The following is a 19,336-nucleotide window of genomic DNA, read 5'->3' on the forward strand; positions in this document are numbered from 1 at the left end:
CAGGAATGCAGGGAATCAGGGAAGACCTGATTCTCGACTTCAAAGAGCCCAAAGAAACTGTAAACCAAACAGTACAGAATGGAGAGGAAAGGGATCCCCCTTATGGCTGGGGTTTTGTGGGAAGAGAAAGCTTTGAGAGTTTTTGTTGATTGATTGACAAGGACATGGGATGCGTTGGAGCTCTAGGTTTTAAACCTGTTAAAAAGGACTCACCTCATGAATCCTACCCCAGTCCTGTGGAATCAGAATTACTAAAGTGGGGCCCAGGCATCTATTTTTTTTAAAGTTCCCCTGGTGGTTCCGTTCATCAGTGAGGTTGGGGAAGCACCTTCCAGATGGAGGGAATCGTTTGAGAAACATGGAAGTCGGACAGCACGGGGCATGTTTGAAGAACAGGGTGTAATCTGCTCATTGATTTTGGCAGGAGCTGAGTACAGCAGGGAGTATGGGGCGAGATAAGGCCATAAGAGTGGCTTGGAGCTGGGTTCTAGATGGCCTTGGCTGCCAGGCCTGGGCATGTGGAAATATTCGGTAGATAAAGGGCAAGTTTGGAAGACTTGTGTAGGAAGAGCATGTTCTCTTGGGGGAGGTCAGGAGAGGCTGGAGGGTGGTAAGTGGCTGGGGGCAGGGGACCCCCTCATCAGGAGGCTATGCAATAGTACCATGCTTGCAATGTCCAAGTAGCTCAGATGATAATGGTGGAACTGGAAAACAAGGAAGCAGAGTGGAAAGCCTTTCAGAAGAGGAGCATGATGGATCTGTAAATGATTCATGGGGGCACGGTGGAAGAAGACAGAGCCAGAGCCAGATCTTTCTGTCTCATACTAATGAGGCACAAAGTGTTGAGTGGAGGATTGTGGTGACTTGAGGGGATGCTATTGGGGAACCACGATGGATTCATCTTTCATGGGTTTCCTTTCTAACCCGTGGCACCTGTATGCAGTCAGTCACCTGGCGGCTGGGTCAAGGTGAGGGGGCCAGAACTCCATCACCGGAAGTGGGTCACGGGAGTTGATAACGCTCTTTGAGGTTGGGACCTTGGAGAATCCCAATATGGCTGCCGTGGTTTTCGTGACAGGTTCATGGTGAAGCTGGCTGAAGAGACCGATGGGATCATTGTCTCCAATGACCAGTTCCGGGACCTGGCAGAGGAGTCTGAGAAGTGGATGGCAATCATTAGAGAGCGGTGAGGGAGCCCTCCCCTGAGCACAGGGCACGGACTCAGACCTTTCTCTAAAACCAGCTCTGCTCTGCCACCGGGTGAGGACTCTGGGAAGGGGCTGACATTGCTTTGCGAAGGATGGTAGCTGGCAGCTTCTGATGGTGTTGGTCTTAACTGTCCGGGAGGTGGGCAAAGGCCCCTCTGTGACCACACGTTCTTTGTGCCCATCCAGCCTGCTGCCCTTCACCTTCGTGGGAAACCTCTTCATGGTGCCTGATGATCCATTGGGGCGAAATGGCCCTACACTGGATGAGTTCCTGAAGAAGCCGGTCAGGTAATGCCTCAGACTCTCCTGGGCAGCCCTGGCTTTTGCTCTGCAGGATCCTTGGAGGCCTGGAGAATTGGGGGAAGAATGACCTCAATCTGGGCCAGCTTTATTCTGTAGTAGTTCAAGTTGCCTTGGGCTTGGCCCAAGGAATCCTGACTCAGACCCTCCTGGCTGGAAGGGAAACTCCTGTTTCCTGTTTTCCCTAATCAGTGTGTTGGATGGAGTTATTTGGAAGGTGCTTGCTTTCACTTATAGCCAGCTGCATTGAGCATGCCTTCTGTAGGACATAAAGTGATTAATTTATTAGATTAGAACTAGATAATGCCAGGTTCACCTTCCAGGTTCCAAAGGAACAGGCCATCTTCCCTTCAGAAGTGGATTGATACTGCCCCTCAGTGGTCAGTTTCTGGAACTTCAGGGTCACTCCCCAGAGCCCAGACTAGGCAGGGCAGTTGACTGGGAGTGGAGAGCAGGGAGGCCCACTGGGCTCTCTCGTCCCTCGAGGATGCTCATCAGTTCTTCCTGTTCCCTCTGCTTCTTCCCAGGGCACAGGGGTCTTCTAAGGCGCAGCATTCTGCCAGGGGCTTCACAGAACACAGTAATCAGCAGCAGGGGAGAAAAGAAGAGGAAAAAGGCAGTGGTGGCATTCGGAAGACGCGGGAGACAGAGCGGCTCCGGCGTCAACTGCTGGAGGTGTTTTGGGGCCAGGATCACAAGGTGGACTTCATCCTGCAGCGGGAGCCGTACTGCCGGGACATCAACCAGCTCTCTGAGGCCCTGCTCAGTCTCAACTTTTGAGCCTCACCTGTCTGAGTGACTGCCACCCCGTCAGCTCCAGCCTCATCCAGCTCAGCTCATTCTGTGAGGGTCCCTCTGCTGCTCAGACCCTGACCCAGTCTCACCCCGAGTTGGTGCTTTGTGTCCGGGAAGCACCAAGGAAGCGCATTCGTGTGTGGGGAATGCTCTTGCCTGGGGCACTTTGGGGACAGGTCTGTAAGGTGACCTGATCTCATCTTGAGTCAGGACCTCAACCAGCTCTCAGGAGGTTCTGCTCAGCCTTAACTTCTTAACCTTGCTTTATGCAGGGTTTCTGTAGTGAATGGGGGCTGCTGGGAAGGGTGGGTCACGGAGATGGGGACTGTCGGCCCCTCCTCCACGCTGAGCTGGGGATGGAGGCTAGGGTGGGTGGGAGGGGAATGTAGAACAGGTGGCCAGGAAGCTAAGCCTTTCCTCCTCCTGGCTGCTGCTCTGATGGCCAGAGGACAGGACGAGTCCCGGGCCTGGCTGGGCTCCTGGGCGCATCAAAGGGAATGCTGGGCCCTGGAAAGGCTAGTGTTATGGGGTCTGGGTCACAGTGGGGCAGCGGGGATCTGGTGGAGAAGGCAGAGGGAGACTCGGCTTCTGGTCTCAGCTATGCCTGCCTGTGACCTTGATTGATCTTGGTCTTTACTTCCGCCTACAAGTCAGGGGTAAAAAAGCCTGTTGGGAGGAGAGATGAGAACGTGGAGGAAAGCTCCTTGGAGGAAAGGTACTTGGACCAAGCCTCAGGTGTGTCTGTCTGTGGTTGCACAGGCTTCCTAACCAAAACCTCACTTTCTGAGAGCTGAGGGTCTTCTGTCCCCAGGACCTGTGCCCTAGATTTTTTAACACTGCATCCTCAGTATAATGTGCCCTATAATGGCTGCGTCCCTTTTGGGCAACCCCTGCCCCCCAAATCCACATTTACAAAATGGTTAATTAGGGGTGACTGTTTGCATTACCAGAAAACTCTCAGGGTTCCTTCCTATCAATGGCAGCTCTCCTGTTGCATTCAGGTGTTTGTTTACAGTTGAACGAATGTGTCAGAAAGTCCGCAGTCCCCGGTTAATGCACTTGATCGAGCGTTGAGCAGTCACCAAACCAATGAAGCCATGTTCTGCGAGGAAAACGTTCATGTGACCTGACCCTAGCATCTTCTTTACAGAGCATATATGTTGCATAAAGCGAGACCCACTTCTGCTCTGTGTGTGCGTGTATGCGGATGGGAGGGTTTATAGAGTTTGTATCTAGAGGAACCAATCTGGAAAACGAAAATTGAAGAATCAGAGTCAGAAGATACTTGACTGGCCACAAGACCAGCTGCTGTCACCTCAGGACATTCTTTCCTCCTTGATTCCTACAGGTCACTGTCCTGTATCTGCTCGAAGTCCTCCTGTACCAGGGATTTACTACCTCCGAGGCAGCACATCCGTCCGTGGACAGTACTAGTCAGTCCTTCCTTTAGTGCATCCCCAAGTATGCTTGTTACTTCTACCTTTGAGGCCAGTCATTCTGTCAGGAACAGTACAGAGTCAGTTAACTTCCTAAAGAGTCCAAAACCAGATAAAGAAGTGAGACAGGTGTTCCTGGATTCTGTGCTGTCTGGGCCCTGCAGCAAGTCCCTGGACATGGCCCTCTTTTTAGGCTGATTTCTGTTCCCTGAGTGGCACAGGGAGTTGAAATCACCCCAGATCCTTGTATCAGCAACTAGCATGTGGAGCTGAATGATGATGGAGAGGGTCCTACGGTCCCAGTGTCTTTGCCCCTCCCCATTGGTGAGGTCCACCACTACACTGCACTGAGCTGGGCTGGGAGCAGGCGAGTTGGAGAGGCTAGTCGGGGTGGTAACAGTGATTCAAAGACAACCCATAGTCCCCTCAGAAGAAAGGAGATTGGTTAATATGGCCTGAATTGGGGGCTAGGGGAACTGCTTCTGGTCAAAGTGTGGCAGAAACCAGGGTCGAGAAAAAGGGAGAGGCTCCTTTTGGGACTCTTTTTCTCTGAAAGGATTGAGCTTGTAACTTTTGATAGGTTCCTTGTACCTTTCACTTTCAATGCTGGTAAGTATGCAGTGGGCTGGAGGTATCTTCTGCCCTTTTGTGCTAGGGATCCTGGTTGACTGAAGTGGCCCCAGTCAGATGAGAGGCAAGTCCTTATCTTTGGCAGTCCTAAGCTTTGCACAACTTTGTCCTGCTGCAGCCTGATGAACTGGGGCCAGTGTATGATTGCTTTATCAATTTATGGCTGTTCAGTGACAGACTGAAGGCTGTCCTGGACTTGGACCTTGTCCCTTCCTCTGCTGGCATCCTAATGACACTGCGTGAAACAAGTAAGCAGGGTGACCACAGAGCCCACTGGAAATGGATCACCATTCTTTTTGCCTCTACCTTTGTCATAACCTCGTGCCTCAAATTTGTTGCCAACTCTTTTGGCAATGGAGGGACCAAGAAGGGAGATTTGCACATTATAATGTGATGAAAGAAACGAAAGAACAGCTTCAGGGCTAACAGTACATTTTGACTTCTGTAAGAAACTTGCTTTGCTTACTTGCTTGGGGCAGGAAGAACCGGGTTCCTGACTGGCTGATTCAAAATTAAACAGCTCCTTCCTGCCTTGGGGACTTCCCGCCCTGTGAAGGGTATAAAAGCCTCGCCCGACTGTTAGTCGGGGTCTCACTCACTTCTCTCCGAGTGGGACCCTGTCCGGACAGTTTGTGTAAGCTTCTATACTTGTACTTGTATAAATCCTTTGCTAATCTTTCTGCTTGGTGTTGGTGATTCTCGGGTGTCCTTGGTTGGGACACGGGTCGCATTTACCGGGGAACTTGACTCCAGGCGTGTGGGTCCCGGACCGTAACAGTAACTTTCAAAACCCCATGTAAAGTAAAGGGTCTTCTAGGATGGCACTCCTTGAAATAAATTTCAGAACCTAGGCCACAGAGATAAGCTGAAGCTAGTGAGATAACATCTTTATTGCCCAAACTGCAGAATATTCTCTACACAGCAAAAAGGAGAAATGGGCCAGGAACAGGACATGCAGGGAAACCAAACTTGGGAATTTATTTAGGAGCAGTTGAAGAGGTTAAGGTCCCAACTTGATGAGATTGCAACCTTGAAACAGCGCAGTCTCTCAGTTAAATAAGGTGAGGCAACGGGACAATGAGAAAGAAAGAGGACTCCCTAAGAACCAGATGGTTTCAGGTTTTAAGCAGAGGAGAACCTGAGCTCATAGTTTCTCATTAGGAAGCCCCAGCTGAGGGACAGGCCTCAGGCCCTTCCTTGAGCCTCCCCCACCTAGGCTATGACTTCCTTCAAGGCGGCCCCCAGCTCTGGGAAGGAATACTGGTAGCCAGCAGCCAGTGTCCGCCTTGGGACTACCTTCTGGCCCTCCAGCAGCATGACGGCACGTTCTCGCCCAAAGACAGCTTGTACCACCGTGCTGGGGAGAGGGATGAGGGCTGGGCGGCCCAGGGCTGCGCCCAAGGCCCAGGCAAACTCAGCATTGGTAGTGGAGGAGGCTGGAGCCACTCCGTTCAGGACCCCTTGCACGTGGCTTGCTTCAAGGGCGTGGGCTAGGATTCCTGCCAGGTCTCTGATATGAATCCAGGGGAAGAACTGGTGGCCTGAGCCCATGGGGCCCCCCAGGCCCAGGCGGAAGGGCAGCAGCATGTGACCAATGGCACCGCCTCCACGGCCCAGCACAACCCCTAGAGCGGGCAAGAAGGACGGTACAGGAAGGCCCCTCAGCCTCCAGGAAGTCCCACTGTTCCTTCCTGCTTCCCCTTCCTCAACTTTTCCCCATGTTGACTTTGCTCTGGGGCAGGCAAGGGGTGTGGCTCTCTTTGGGATGTCCCGCCCTCCCACCCGTAGGGTAGCTAGAAGTGGAGGCAGCCTCTATAAGCCCAGCTCCCCTTATCCCCCGACCCTCCCAGCCCAGAGAAGGCATTCCAACCCTGTCTGATACCCAGGGCCCTGGTTCTCACCAGAGCGCACCACCACTTGGCGTGTAGAATCTCCAGGAAGCCTCGCTGCAGCTTCCCATTTGGTTACAAGGCTGGAGAAAAAGTCAAAATCCCCTCCTGGGCTGTCCTCATCGTACTCGGCAGTCAGGCTGGGCTGGTAGTAAGCTGCCAGTGGAACAGCACTTGCTTGCTCTGCGTGTCCTTGGTCCTGTCTGGCCCTTTGCAGTCAAGGCTCCCCTTGGCCTCACCCTCCTTGGCCCTTGGGATCTCCCCATGGGAACTCAGAGCCATGGATATTTTCCCCTTGATCTTCTCCATGAGCTGACCTGTTCCGGCCCTGGAGTCATTCTTATCTTTCGTTATGGGGCTAAGGTGAGGTGCTAGAGTGAGAAGCTAAGAATAAAGACTCGGGTGCCAGACTGCCTGAGTTTTAATCTCAGCTCCACCATTTATTAACTCTGTGACTAAGGGCAAATTACATAACCTCTCTGTGCAGAATTTCTGCATCTTTAAAATGGGAATAATAGTACCTACCGCATAGGTTTCTTGTAAGGATTAAATGTAATATGTGCAAATCACTTAGAATAGTGGCTAGTGTGTGTGTGTGTGTGTGTGTGTGTATTTGTTATTTGGTCCCAAAGGTAAAATACAAGAATCAAGAATTCTGTTCCTAAAGAACTGTGCTATAAGAAATAAGGGACCTGGAAGTAGGTGAGACTTTCCCTGGCACTGGGAGCAGTGCCACTCCCTTCACTTTCTCTGAGGTCCCCATTTCTCAGTCAAAGTACACAAAAATCAGGAGAAATATGCATGGAATGAGGGCCTAGGTAGCTCCCGTGCTTGGAAAAGACCAGCACTCTGGGGCCTGAGCTGCCCCTCACTGTGCTCCCTCCTTTCCCTGGCTAGTCTAAGGGTTGGTGGTGTGGGACATACCTACACCTGTGACTAAGACCCAGACCTGGGGGGATTGTGGGGCCTTGGCAATGGCTCTAGCCAGCATTTGGGTGGTCTCCAGGCGGCTGCTGAGAACCTCTTTTTGGAAGGCTTCATTCCACCTGCAGGAAAAACAGGGGAAATAAAATGCCACTAAATACATGTACATACCCTTCCTTTCCTCTCTTTCCCTGGGGCCCATCCATATCCGTTTCTAATAAAACCCTGCATTGCAGCTTAGAGGAATGGTCCATCTCTTCTGTAGAAGGAAAAGGCACATGTACTTTGGGCATCCTGAGTGGGGAGCAAGGTCCACCAGCTGAGCGGAAGGGCAAGTGGCTGTGGAGGAGTGGGGGTGGGGGAACGAGCAGTCGGGATACGGGCTGAGGTCTCAGTCCGGCAGTCCCATTCTCCACAGCTCACAGGTTCTCCTCAGAGTCTGCCCTCTCCTCCCTCTGCTCTGAAGGATGTCAGCTTCAGGGCCCGGCTGACCTGCGGAGAGGGTTGAGGATGTTCTCTCCCGCCAGATTGACGGCGGCATCGCAGCGGGGCAGCCCCGACGTGGCGAGCTCATCCTGTTGGAGAAAGCACACAGTGCCCGCGAGCCCTCGCCCTGCGCCACCAAACTAGGCCTCCCCCCACACCCCATGCTTCCAGAATTTGGACATACCCACGTGATCCGACCGGCCCCTGGCTTTCGGGAGACCAGCGTCACTTTGTGGCCCCTGGCCTTCAGCAGCTGGGTTAGGGCTGTCCCAATGAAGCCCGTTCCTCCACCTGATCAGAAAATGAGAGGTGTTTATTTTCCCGGGGGCGCCTTCCGTCCCCACGTGGCCCCCTCTTCCGGTGCCCTCCCAGCTGACGCCAGACTTCTCCCCTCCTCGCCCCCTCCCCGCGATGCAGAGGTGACACAGGTCACAGAGTTTAGGGAGATTCGGCTTCTAGGGCTCTGAGGCCAAGACCAGGTTGCCTGTGCACGAGACGGTGCCCTCTCTCAGAAACGGCCTCCTAGCCCTCAATTTCTGGCTATGTTTTCTTTGTATAAACAGGCCTTCTCCCACTCCCCCTTCCTGCCCTCCCTCACCCACAAGAACCCTCATAGCGACCAGGACCTAACGCGCCTGCGCAAGATTTAAGACTCCACCTCCTCTAGGACGACTGCAGCCTTTCTGCGCATGCGTCTTTCAGGAAGCGCCCTCCACTCGTGGGGCGGGCAGGACTGGGCGTGGTCCTGCCTGGCGACCCGGAAGAATTCGTAGTGAAGGCTGTATATTTCATTGCAAGGAGAGGCGGGGATCTTGGCCAGGAGGCCGGGGGGTGGGGAAATAGACTGAGGAGGCGGAGGAGGGAAGGTTTTAGTGTAGAAAAAAACCATTGACCTAAAGCCGGAAGCTGCTCAGTCCTCCGAATTATGGCTGTCTCTTCAGTTTGGTGGATACGTAGTACAAGAGAATCCGTCCAGAGGTACAATGGATTTCTCTCTACCCGGCCTATTATTTCACCTTTTCTTCTCCCATTCCGGCTCCTTCCTGTCGGCATTTAAACGTTCTCAAGTTCCCCTCGACTTAAAATAACCCTTCTCCAGCCCTCTTCCTCCGCTAATGTCCTATCTTTCTCTTCACCTTCATAGCCAAACTTCTCAAAAGAGTGGTGTCCATTTTATACTTCTACTTCACATCCGTCTGGCGTTGCCTTTATCATTCATTGCCCCTCTCGCCAGTATCACTAATTTCCCACGTGTCACCAAAACTAACGCCTAGTTTTCAGTCGTTTTTCTTGACCTCTGTATCACTTGCTGACTCCTCCCTCCCTTTGGAAATGTTCTTTTCTCGGCCTCAAGGAAAGTCACACTCTCTTTTGGGTCTTTCGCCCAGCTTTATTCAGTCTGTGTTGCTTGCTCCACCTCCTCTAAGGTCTTACAATGTTGATATTCCTCAAAGCTGGGTCCTACGGATCTTCCTTTCTTCCCATTGTGCACTTTCTCCCAAGAATCTACCTCGGTGAATTCGGTTACCAGTTTTTTCAAAGAAGACTTCCCGAATCGCCTATGAACTATAGGAGAGCCTCAGAGCTCCTGAATCCTATAAAAACTTCCCACTGGATATATCTTCTTGGATATCTAAAACCCTTTTGATTTTACTTACTAAATATCTACCAGATCCATCTATTTCTATCTCTGCCACCATGACCCTTCTTCAAGTTATTATCCTCTTTGGTCTATTTTCTACAGTAGTCTCTTTAATAGATTTCTGCTTCAGCATGTTTTTCTCTCTCCAGGCTGTTCCACACACTGCAAGTGGAATGGTCTTTTAAAAATGTGTGGGGAAAATTCCCTGGTGGTCCAGTGGTTAAGACTCTGTGCTCCCAATGCAAGGGGCCTGGGTTTGATCCCTGGTTAGGGAACTAGATCCCACATGCATGCTGCAACTAAGAGTTAGCATGCCGCAAATAAAGAATCTGCATGCTGCTACTAAAGATCCCGCATGCCGCAACGAAGATACTGCACACAGCAGCGAAGATCCCACATGCTGCAACTAAGACCCAGCACAGCCAAATAAATAAATATTAAAAAAAAAAAAATATATATATATATATAAAGAAATATGTGGGAGGAACACATTGTGGCATATGTATCCTGAAACACTCCCGTTACAAATGGACATGCTGGATAGAATTGAACACATCTTCACTTAAATGCGTTGTCGAGTTAGCTAGAAAATAAAAGAACTCTCCAGAGACCAAAAACAAAGTGTGCTTTGGGACTGAGGCTATCATGTGCTTTGTCAGTCTCTGTAACCCAGAGGCCTGGTTGACAGGAGACAATACCTGGGACAGTGCGGGGGTGGGGAGCTGTGGGGAGAGGGGGAGGAGAGTCTGCTAAATCAGATGCCTTTAGACCACAGATTCAGGAGGGGGGAGGTCGGTCCATCGGTATCCTCTTGGACGTGAGGTGGGAATCCCTTCCAGAGCTTTGTGCCCCTTGTAAGAGGGGTCATACATAGGGACAGCGCTCTGATCCCAGCAACCACTCCTCCTCCCCTGGGGGGCTGATGGAGAGCAGGTTTGTAATGCCTTAGAGTCTTTTTGCTCTGGGGTTCTGGAGATGGGTGGGTCAGCTTCTCCCTCCTCCTCAGCCTCTCCTTTGACAACTGATCTAGTTAAGTTAAACCGTTTGCAGATCTCAGAGTCCATCTGACACTTTGGCAGTTAAAACGTTCAAATCCGAGCCAGACAACAAGACCTGAGAAATTTCTGTCTGCACATCTGGGTGTAGGGGCAAGTGCAGCTGGTGCCCTTCAGGAAGACAGGGGTCCCTCCTGAGTCTGTAGCAATCACAAGGACTTCTTTCATTGAAATGGGACAGTTTCCCCCACAGCTGCTTCCTGAAACAGCAAAAGGAGTTGAGCACAGTCTCTGGGTGGTCAGGCCATCACTGTGGGGCGGGACAGGAAGCCAGGACTCAGGGAGGGATCTTCCTCTCAGCGTGGGCTGGGGCAGGGCAGGATGAGGGGTTTGCTGGCAACTCTGCACCTTCCCCCATGCCAGCTCTGTGTGAATGCCCCCTGCTTCATTTTGCTTGGGCAGATTTTTACAACTTCTTTCCGGCTCTGGCATGTAATTTGCTAAATGCTATTAACATCATCATTTCACATAGTTTCTAATAAAGTATGATAGGACCAACCAACCAATCAACCAATCAACCAAGATCCTAACATGGAGATCCAACAGATAAAGGAGCCTAGGACCCCTCTGGTCCCCCTTTTTAACATAGTCTCCTTAGACCCCAGAGTTTGTGGAGATAGAAGTGAAACCAAGCAACTCAGATTGGGACTTGAACCCACGTGCTGGGACTCGAACCTGGCCAAAACCTAGAATGGGACTTGAACCCATAGACTTTTTTTTTCTTTAAATTAATTAATTAATTTTTATTTATTTTATTTTTGGCTGCGTTGGGTCTTCATTGCTGTGCGCAGGCTTTCTCTAGTTGAAGTGAGCGGGGGCTACTTTTCATTGCGGTGCGCAGGCTTCTCTCTGTGGTGGCTTCTCTTGTTGTGGAGCACGGGCCCTAGGCGCCCAGGCTTCAGTAGTTGTGGTGCGCGGGCTCAGTAGCTGTGGCTCACGGGCTCCAGAGCGCAGGCTCAGTAGTTGTGGCGCATGGGCTTAGTTGCTCCGCGGCATGTGGGATCTTCCCGGACCAGGGCTCGAACCCGTGTTCCCTGCATTGGCAGGCGGATTCTTAACCACTGTCCCACCAGGGAAGTCCCAGTTGCATTGTAGTTTAAATTTGTATTTTCCTGATTACTAATAAGGTTGGGTGCCTTTCATATGTTTATTGGCCATTTGGATATCTTATTTTGTGAATTTCCTGTTCAAGTCTCTTGTCAGTGTTTCTTTAGGTTTGTCTTATTTTTTTTCTTATTGATTGACAGGCATTATGTATAAATTCTGCATATGAGCCCTTTGTTGGCATATGTGCTGTAAGGATCTTCCTCCACAGGGTGGCTTGCCTTTTCACTCTCTTAAAGATGTCTTTTGATGAGAAGTCCTTCTTGTAATCCAATTTATCAAATCATTTTTCCTTTAAGACAGTAATTCTCAACTGGGGGTGAATTTCAGATAAAATACAGGACCGCTAGTTAAATCTGAATATCAGATAAACAATGAAAAAATTTAATTATTTCCCAGGAAATTTTTGGGACACACACTATTTTTGTTGTTGTTGTTGTTGAATCTGAGATTCAATTCTAACTGTGTGTTCTGTCCCCCCTCACCAAACATGGCAACATTTCCCCCAGGGGAGGTTTGGCAATGTTCTGGAGACATTTTTCGTTGTTATAACTGGGGCACTGGTGGTGGTGCTACTGGCATCAGTGGGTAGAGGCCAGGGATGCTTTTAAACAGCCTACAATGCACGGGACATTCCTCCACAACAAAAATTTATCCTGTTCAAAATATCAATAGTGCAAGGTTGAGAAGCTTGTTTTAAGGTTAGTGATTTTTTTTTTTTTTGCAGTACGTGGGCCTCTCACTGTTGTGGCCTCTCCCGTTGCGGAGCACAGGCTCTGGACGCGCAGACTCAGCGGCCATGGCTTACGGGCCCAGCTGCTCCGCAGCATGTGGGATCTTCCCGGACCGGGGCACGAACCCGTGTCCCCTGCATCGGCAGGCGGACTCTCAACCACTGCGCCACCAGGGAAGCCCAAGGTTAGTGATTTTTGTGTGCCTTGAAGAAATCTTTCTAAACCCCAAGGTGATAAAGATACTCCTGTCATATTGTCTAGAAGTTTTATTATTTTACTTTTAATGTGTGGGACACCTGGAACTGATGTTTGTGTGTGTGTGAGATAGGGGTCAAATTTCACTTTTCCCCATGGATATTCTCTTGACCCAGCAATATGCACTGAAATGAGTGTCCTTTCCCACTGCCCTGTATTTCCTCCTTTGTCAGAAACCAAGTGTCCATGGATGAATGTGTCTTTTTCTGGACTCCCTTCTGTTTAATTTCTCTAATTGATTGTCTTTGCATCAACATCACATTGTACTAATTATAGTAGATTTAGTAAATCTTGATTTCGGGGGATATCTTAGTTTGGGTTTTCCCAGAAACAGACCCTGATAACAAAGACTTGAGTGTGAGTAATTTATTTGTGATGTGATTCCTGGAACGGGTGTGGCTTTAGGACTGTCAACCAAAGATGAGAGACAGAACAGGCCAAAGGACTCAATGGAAGGTTCTCTCAGGGATTGGGTGCAGACAGGAAAAAGGCCCTATTCTCCACTCACCTCTTCAGATCCACCCTCCTCCCTGCTCTGTTACCCACCTTTTGCTTCATTTGTATCTTTTTTTTTTTTTAGATTCCACATATAAGCTGTATCATATGATATTTGTCTTTCTGTGTCTGACTTACTTCACTTACTATGATAATCTCTAGATCCATCCATGTTGCTACAAATGGCATTATTTCATTCTTTTTAATGGCTGAGTAATATTCCATTGTATATAAGTACCACATCTTCTTTATCCATTCCTCTGTCGATGGACATTGCTTCCATGTCTTGGCTATTGTAAACAGCACTGCAATGAACATTGGGGTGCATGCATCCTTTTGAACCATGTTTGCAAAAAGCAGATTTTAGTTCGAGAACTTTCTAATCTGAATGGTCAGAAAGTGGAGTAGCCACCTTGCTTGGTGATCACCAGATGAGGATGAGGTAGGGGGATTTAAGCATTTGGTTAGAGTGGCGGGTGGGTAGGTTAAGTTCCTTTGAGTGAATTTTCTAGTTCCTAAGAAGATCAGTGACAGAGAGAATAGAACCTTGGTTAAGGGTCAGAAACTTTGTATGACTGTAGAAGTCCTTTTACCTTTCTGGGTTCTAATTACACAATTAGGACTTTGGATTAGGTGATAGCAATGTTAGCTAACTTATATTGAGCTCTTCTGTGTTTTAGGCAGAATATTGGTTCATTTAATGCTAACAACAACTGTATGATTTGGGAACTATAATTACCTGTATTTCAGACATGAAGAAACCGAGGTGTAAAGACATTATTTTGCCTGTGGTCGGCACATAGCTACTAAGTGGTAGAGCTGGGATTTGAACCTAGGCAGTCAGTTCCAGAGCTGGCATGCTTAACCACGAAACCATACAGCTTTTCAGCGATAAGTCTTAGTGTTCCAGCTCTAATCATACTGTGATTTTGGGGTTAAACGAAATAATATTTGTGAACTTTGCATTATTCTATACAAATGACACAACTTCACATCTTGTATTTTTTTCAAAATGAGATTATTACATAAATCAGGCATAGCCTCATAGACTGTGAGCTCTGATAGGGCAGGCACTGAATCTGTCTTATTTACTCTTGTCTCCCTGTGCCTGGAACACTGTAGGTGCACAGCACAGTTTGTTTATGGATTGAGGGCAGGGCCATGGCAGAGAGGCACATTTTTGCTCAAAAGGTGGCCAGCTGGGGGAGTCCTAGCCCCAAGTCCAGGGCAGGCTGAAGGAAGCCGAGGCTGCCTAGTGACTGGACTTCCAGTGGGCTCTGAGTCCAGCGGGAGGCTGGGATGGATGTGAAGGGTTGGGCTGCTTTTGAGAAGAGGCCCTGTGTAAATCAGGGGTCTGATCCCCTCTCAGCCAGTGTAGGGGACATTGCCCTACTAGTGCCCTACTGCCTCTCTCCTCTGTGCCTCCCCACAAGTGCTGGACATTTGTTGAGATCACACAGACTTGGGCTTGCGGGGTGAGTGTCAGTGCTTCCCTTGGGACCTGGGCTGGACTCTGATACACCTGGGGACTTTGAGGACTGCCTGCCCAGCCCTGCCTGGCACTGAGCCTGCTTTTCCTTGGCTTAGGGCTGACATTTTTTTTTTGTCACGGATAGAGAAGCTTTATTCAATATTTTATAACAATCACAATGACAACAATCAGTAATAATAACAGTAACAACCACAATAATGACGACTAACAACATTGATGATGCTCGATATGATAATCATCATAATAATATATTATAATTTGATATTATAATATCAATACTTACAGGCAGATAGGCCAATCACACATTCCGCTGTGAGTGAATGACCAGGTGCCCTTATTGAGACTCATGGGTTGGTTTGGCGTCCGAATCATATTTTTCACCTTGAATTGGGTTCTGTGAAGACAAAGGCCAAGCAGTGGAAGGAAAAAAGCGGGAGGAAAGGAAAAAAGCAGGAGGAAAGGAAAAGCACTGTAAGTTGAGTGTTGAGCAAGGCGGGGACTCCTGGGACGACATAGGAGGTGAAGCCTGGCAGGGAGAGGAGACCAAGTCAAACAAAACGTGCCTGCTTGCACCTCCCCATCCTCTGCCCTGAGCTTGGACATCTGGCTCTCCAAGCCAGGTGGTGCTGGCCTCCCTGGAAGAAGGTGGGACAACCCCCCGCCCCGCTCAGGTTGACTTCTGTGGAGGCATAAAGTAGCCTTCCAGCCGCTCTTGGTTTGCAGCTCTGTGCAAAGGCCATTGGCTGCTGACGGCACCGCCTACAGCAATCATTACCTGCGTCTCTGCTGGTGATGCACAGAAATGTCTTTCCACCGGATCCAATATGAGAACCAGGTAACCTTGCAGTGCCTGGAATGCCTGTCTTCTGTCACCATCCACCCAACATACAAGCTCTTTGGTTGTCTCCCACGCTGTCTTGCCTGCTGCTCAGTGGTGCCATCTGCCGGACATGTACCCCTTCCCAGCCCTCTTCATTTGGAATGCTCTATTCCCCAGTAAATAGCTACTCGACACCTGTCTTTTGCGTGCTTTATTATTATCAAATATGCACGCAGATAGTTAAATCATTAAGTGATTCTGCAAGAACGTTTATGAAAATACTAGCCCCATTCCCCACTTTTGATTTTTCCCCACACCAAAGGCTGTCATCCTGGGATCTCTCTTCACTTCTTGGTTTATTCCCTTGTGTTGGTGGAGCACATCCTCCAGTGCTGAGAAAGGGGGCTGGGAAGTAAACTATTTGAAAATGTTTTAATTTTATGCTGATGCAAACTTCTGTCATTCAGGTGTTGAATTTCCTAGACTGCTGCTCCAATTTTCTTTTTATTTCTCTAGTTTTTGTCAGTCATTTTTTTGCTCTAATATCTGAGAGTTTCCTTAGGTTTATCCACCAATTCTCTATATCAGGCTGGATGGCGAGGGCGCCACGGTAACCAGGGGAATGATGGGAGGCAGAGAGGGAGGGAGACAGCTCCCATTGCCTTAGGTGAAGGCTCAGCTCTGGGTGGAGGTACACTGTTTAGCCTCCTCACTTCTTTTTTAAAATTTTAATTAATTAATTAATTTTTTGGCTGCGCCTCGCAGCACGCGGGATCTTAGTGCATCTAAGCAGTTTCAGAAAGCACTTTTGTTTCTCTGCATTTTTCATGTTTTTGGTCATTTGTAAAAATATAGAAATAATTTTAAAGAGAATGGATAAGCCATTTATTTAATTATAATTCTGACACAATTATCTCCATTTTTGAAGAATTCTGTCCAGTTTTCTCCCAAAATGTACGGTATTCCACACTGTTGCAGTCAAAGTGAATGTAGTGAATTTTTGAATATTCTGCTTTCTTCAATTCACATTGTATTGCATTTCTAACTAGATTTGGAGTTAGGACTCCCAAGCTCTGAGGCAGGAGCAAGCGGGAGATGTTGGCAGTCCCTCAGTGTAGGCAGCCTAGGTGCGGGAGGCTATGGAGGCAGGAGAGTTGCTTCAGAAGGAGGAGCCAGGCAGGAAAGCCTGTCCTCCTGTCTCCTATAAATTAAAGTGAAGTCTGTTTGATGATCCCAGAACTGTGGCCCGGCATTCACCGTAGGCTCTTGTCAGGTATCCTGGGACTGGAGGGCTTCTGTGCTGTTTTCCCAGTCCTGGTTCCAGTGGTAGGTGGTGATAAGCATCAAGTATGTGGCAAAGAATGTTAAGAAAAGGCTTGGCTTAATTTCAAAAATTCTGCCTAGAATTCTCTAGAAATTTGGGGTCACTCTGGTGTTAGTGACAGGCTGGATTTCAGGTGCACTCAGAGTTGGCTCTAGGGCCAGGTTTGGCTGAAGCCTAAGCATCCCTTTCCTGGGTTGGAGATATCCTACCCTGTACTGGCCTCTCATTCACTGGCCTGATACCTTTCATTTACTGTTTATGACTTAATTAGACCTGAGATTCCAGAGACCTGCAGGCCCATGATGTTTCCCACTTTGTCCTAAGGCCTTGGGCTCAGGAGAGCTCTCTGTTTTTTTGTCACAAACATGATTTTGGTGTAGATAAGAGGGTATAAGGAATAGAGACTGCCAGAGCCATGGGACTGAGGATCACCTTTAGGGACACTTCTGATGAATTGATATTGGCTTATCTGTGACCTGGCCAGGTTTGGGTAGGTGTGGGGATGGTGGAAGAGATGGAAGGAAAGGAGAAGGTGGACGAAAAGTTAGAAAAGGAGTAGGAGAATGAGAGAGGGCACTCACTTCCATAAAGCATGGCTCTTTTAGTTACTGCAGCTTTCACTGGAGCTACATGGAGTGAGTGAAGTTAAAAACCATGTTGCTGTGAGTCTGAATTTTTAGGAAGAAAATGCTTTCACCAAGGGAGGTGGTAAAGCCTCTATGAACTGGAATTTGTGACTATCACCTGGCCATTTTGGGCTCCTCATATCAGTGGACCAGCAGGCAAAGAAAGGAGGTACGATACTGGCTGGAGTAATTGACCATGATGCCTATGAGAAGCTAGGGTTGTTGCTGTACAAAGGGTGAAGAGAAGAGTATGACTTGAACCCAGGGCATTCGCTGGGGACATCCCTTGTACTTTAGTGCTCAGTGATCATTACAAATGGGCAACAGCAACTAGTCAAACCTGTCAAATATAAGGCAACTAAAGACTCAGCCCCCTCAGGGTTAGCAGTCTGGGTAACCCCAGCAGACATATAACCCAGGCCAACTCAAGTGTTGGCCAAAGGGGAGGGAAATCTAGAATGGGTGGTAGAGGGGTGAGATGAGAAATATCAATTAAGACCCAGGAGCAGCTGCAGCACAGGACCCTGTAGCTTGATTTGCCAACCCTCTTTAAGTCTTTTTAGGAGACTGTGATTGGCTATTAAACTGAAGGTTTGAACTTGTACCTTCCCTCTCAGGAAAGAAGGATGGGCATCTTGGTCTCGGGCAAGATCAAGATACTGTAAGAAGGTGCAAGTGGATTTGGGTGGCATAGGGAAGGCTTCGTCAGGACCATTTTATCCACTACCTCTGATCAGCTCAATCAGCGATACTTCCCAGCTCACACCATTCCCATGGGTATAAATCCCTGGCTATCAGTACCTTTGCTAAAGGCAAAAGAACGTCCATGCAAGGCACTAATTGACAAGGAGAGACCACCATGCCTGTGCACTGACCCAAGGGATCCCATGAAGGCTTAGCTTCTTTAGCCACATCCTGGATATGGGCTGAGTGATGCGATCTGGAAGTGCAAGGGTATTTACCCCCAACAGAGCAAACCTTGACCAGCGGGAGAATGAATGGGTGTATGTGCTTATGCACAGGTAGGTCCATGTATGGTACTGAGTCAGCAGTAGTTAGAATACCAGGGGTGTGGAGCCAGCATATAAAGGAAATAAAGATAGTTATTAATCCTAGCATCTAGAATAACTACCATAATTATTTTGATGTTATTTTCTTCTAGTTTTCTTTCTATGCATACATACAATATATAATTACAAAAATTGAGATTCTACTACAGGGAGATATTTATGTTGCTTTTAAAAAGCATTCTATTACATTGCATTTTCCTACATGATTCAATGTTTTGAAATAAATTTTTAATAACTTCAAAATATTCAATCATATGAATTTATTATTTAAACTTTGTTCCATGGCTGGGAATCTAGTTTTTCTACTACTGAAAATGCTGAGATTAAAATTTTTATTCATAAACTTTTGTGTATATCTCTGATTCTTTATTAAAGATGAATTTCTGTAAAGAGTTCACTTAATTGAAGGGAATCACCATGCCCTCGGAAGCGAGGAGTGGTATCAGCCACAGGCTCCTGTTGTGTCTGTCCCTGTCCCGCCCTTTTTCTCTCCTCCGGCCAGTCCCTCAACTGGCAAGAGTTGGAGGCCAAGCAGGCTCTAGGCCTTCATCTTCCTGCTGGTTACGGAGCAGCCGTTTGTGACTGTCGTTCGTGCAGAACTTGTGATGCTGTCCCTCCTCTTATCTGTTCCATGTATTTGTTTTGCAGAAGTGAGTGACAGATGGTCTTCTCTGCGTCTCAGATCAAAGCTCCACAGATGGTAGATCTTTTCTTATCGAGGTGGACTGTGAGGAGGGCCCAGCGCGCTGCCAAACGCATCTAAACTGGGGGTTCTCAACGGAGGGTGATTCCTGCCCAGCTCCCTCACCCCTCCCCAGCCACACCCCCAGGGGACATATAGCAAAGCCTGGAGATGGTTTTGATTCATAAGTTGGTTGAGACGAGACTGTTGCTACTGACGTCTAGTGGGGAGAGGTCAGGGGTGCTCTAAACATCCTACAATTCAAAATGTTCTTAGTGGGCTTCCCTGGTGGCGCAGCGGTTGAGAGTCCGCCTGCCGATGCAGGGGACACGGGTTCGTGCCCCGGTCCGGGAGGATCCCACGTGCCGC

At 48.7% G+C, this 19,336-nt stretch overlaps 2 protein-coding genes across 4 annotated transcripts in view; one reads left to right on the forward strand and one right to left on the reverse strand.

Annotated features, from left to right (window-relative positions):
- Positions 1 to 3,487, forward strand: part of KHNYN (KH and NYN domain containing) — an 11,645-nt gene extending 8,158 nt beyond the window's left edge. Inside the window, exons 6-8 of one of the 2 annotated variants that reach the window (XM_007447907.1) lie at positions 1,079 to 1,186; positions 1,395 to 1,496; positions 2,036 to 2,288. In XM_007447907.1, the coding sequence (XP_007447969.1) occupies positions 1,079 to 1,186; positions 1,395 to 1,496; positions 2,036 to 2,288 (463 nt within the window). Of the gene's footprint in view, positions 1 to 1,078; positions 1,187 to 1,394; positions 1,497 to 2,035 lie in introns of both variants that reach the window. The other variant, XM_007447906.1, reaches the window with a different exon arrangement.
- A 1,767-nt stretch (positions 3,488 to 5,254) lies between these two features.
- On the reverse strand, positions 5,255 to 8,351 carry SDR39U1 (short chain dehydrogenase/reductase family 39U member 1). Of its 2 annotated transcripts, XM_007447908.1 has the most exons (6): positions 8,267 to 8,351; positions 7,853 to 7,959; positions 7,675 to 7,757; positions 7,183 to 7,304; positions 6,271 to 6,414; positions 5,255 to 5,994 (listed from the first exon to the last, which is right to left on the reverse strand). In XM_007447908.1, exons 1-6 carry the CDS (start codon positions 8,280 to 8,282, stop codon positions 5,582 to 5,584), a joined length of 885 nt encoding a protein of 294 aa, XP_007447970.1. In that variant the 5' UTR covers positions 8,283 to 8,351; the 3' UTR covers positions 5,255 to 5,581. The 2 variants fall into 2 exon arrangements, with proteins under 2 accessions (XP_007447970.1, XP_007447971.1); XM_007447909.1 differs by lacking the exons at positions 7,183 to 7,304; positions 7,853 to 7,959; positions 8,267 to 8,351 and having other exon boundaries at positions 5,582 to 5,994; positions 7,675 to 7,756.
- Between the last annotated feature and the right edge of the window lie 10,985 nt (positions 8,352 to 19,336).

The sequence above is a fragment of the Lipotes vexillifer genome, unplaced genomic scaffold (genome assembly GCF_000442215.2).
Source record: "Lipotes vexillifer unplaced genomic scaffold, Lipotes_vexillifer_v1.1 scaffold558, whole genome shotgun sequence".
NCBI classification, from domain to species: Eukaryota; Metazoa; Chordata; class Mammalia; order Artiodactyla; family Lipotidae; genus Lipotes; species Lipotes vexillifer.

Bases quoted from the DNA above. Each gene is read 5' to 3' on its own strand.
- SDR39U1 (XM_007447908.1), bottom strand. The intron at 7,758-7,852 runs GTATGTCCAAAT...TTTCTCCAACAG, and splicing joins GGGCCGGTCGGATCACGTGG to GATGAGCTCGCCACGTCGGG. The intron at 5,995-6,270 runs GTGAGAACCAGG...TGCCCGCTCTAG, and splicing joins CCAAGTGGTGGTGCGCTCTG to GGGTTGTGCTGGGCCGTGGA.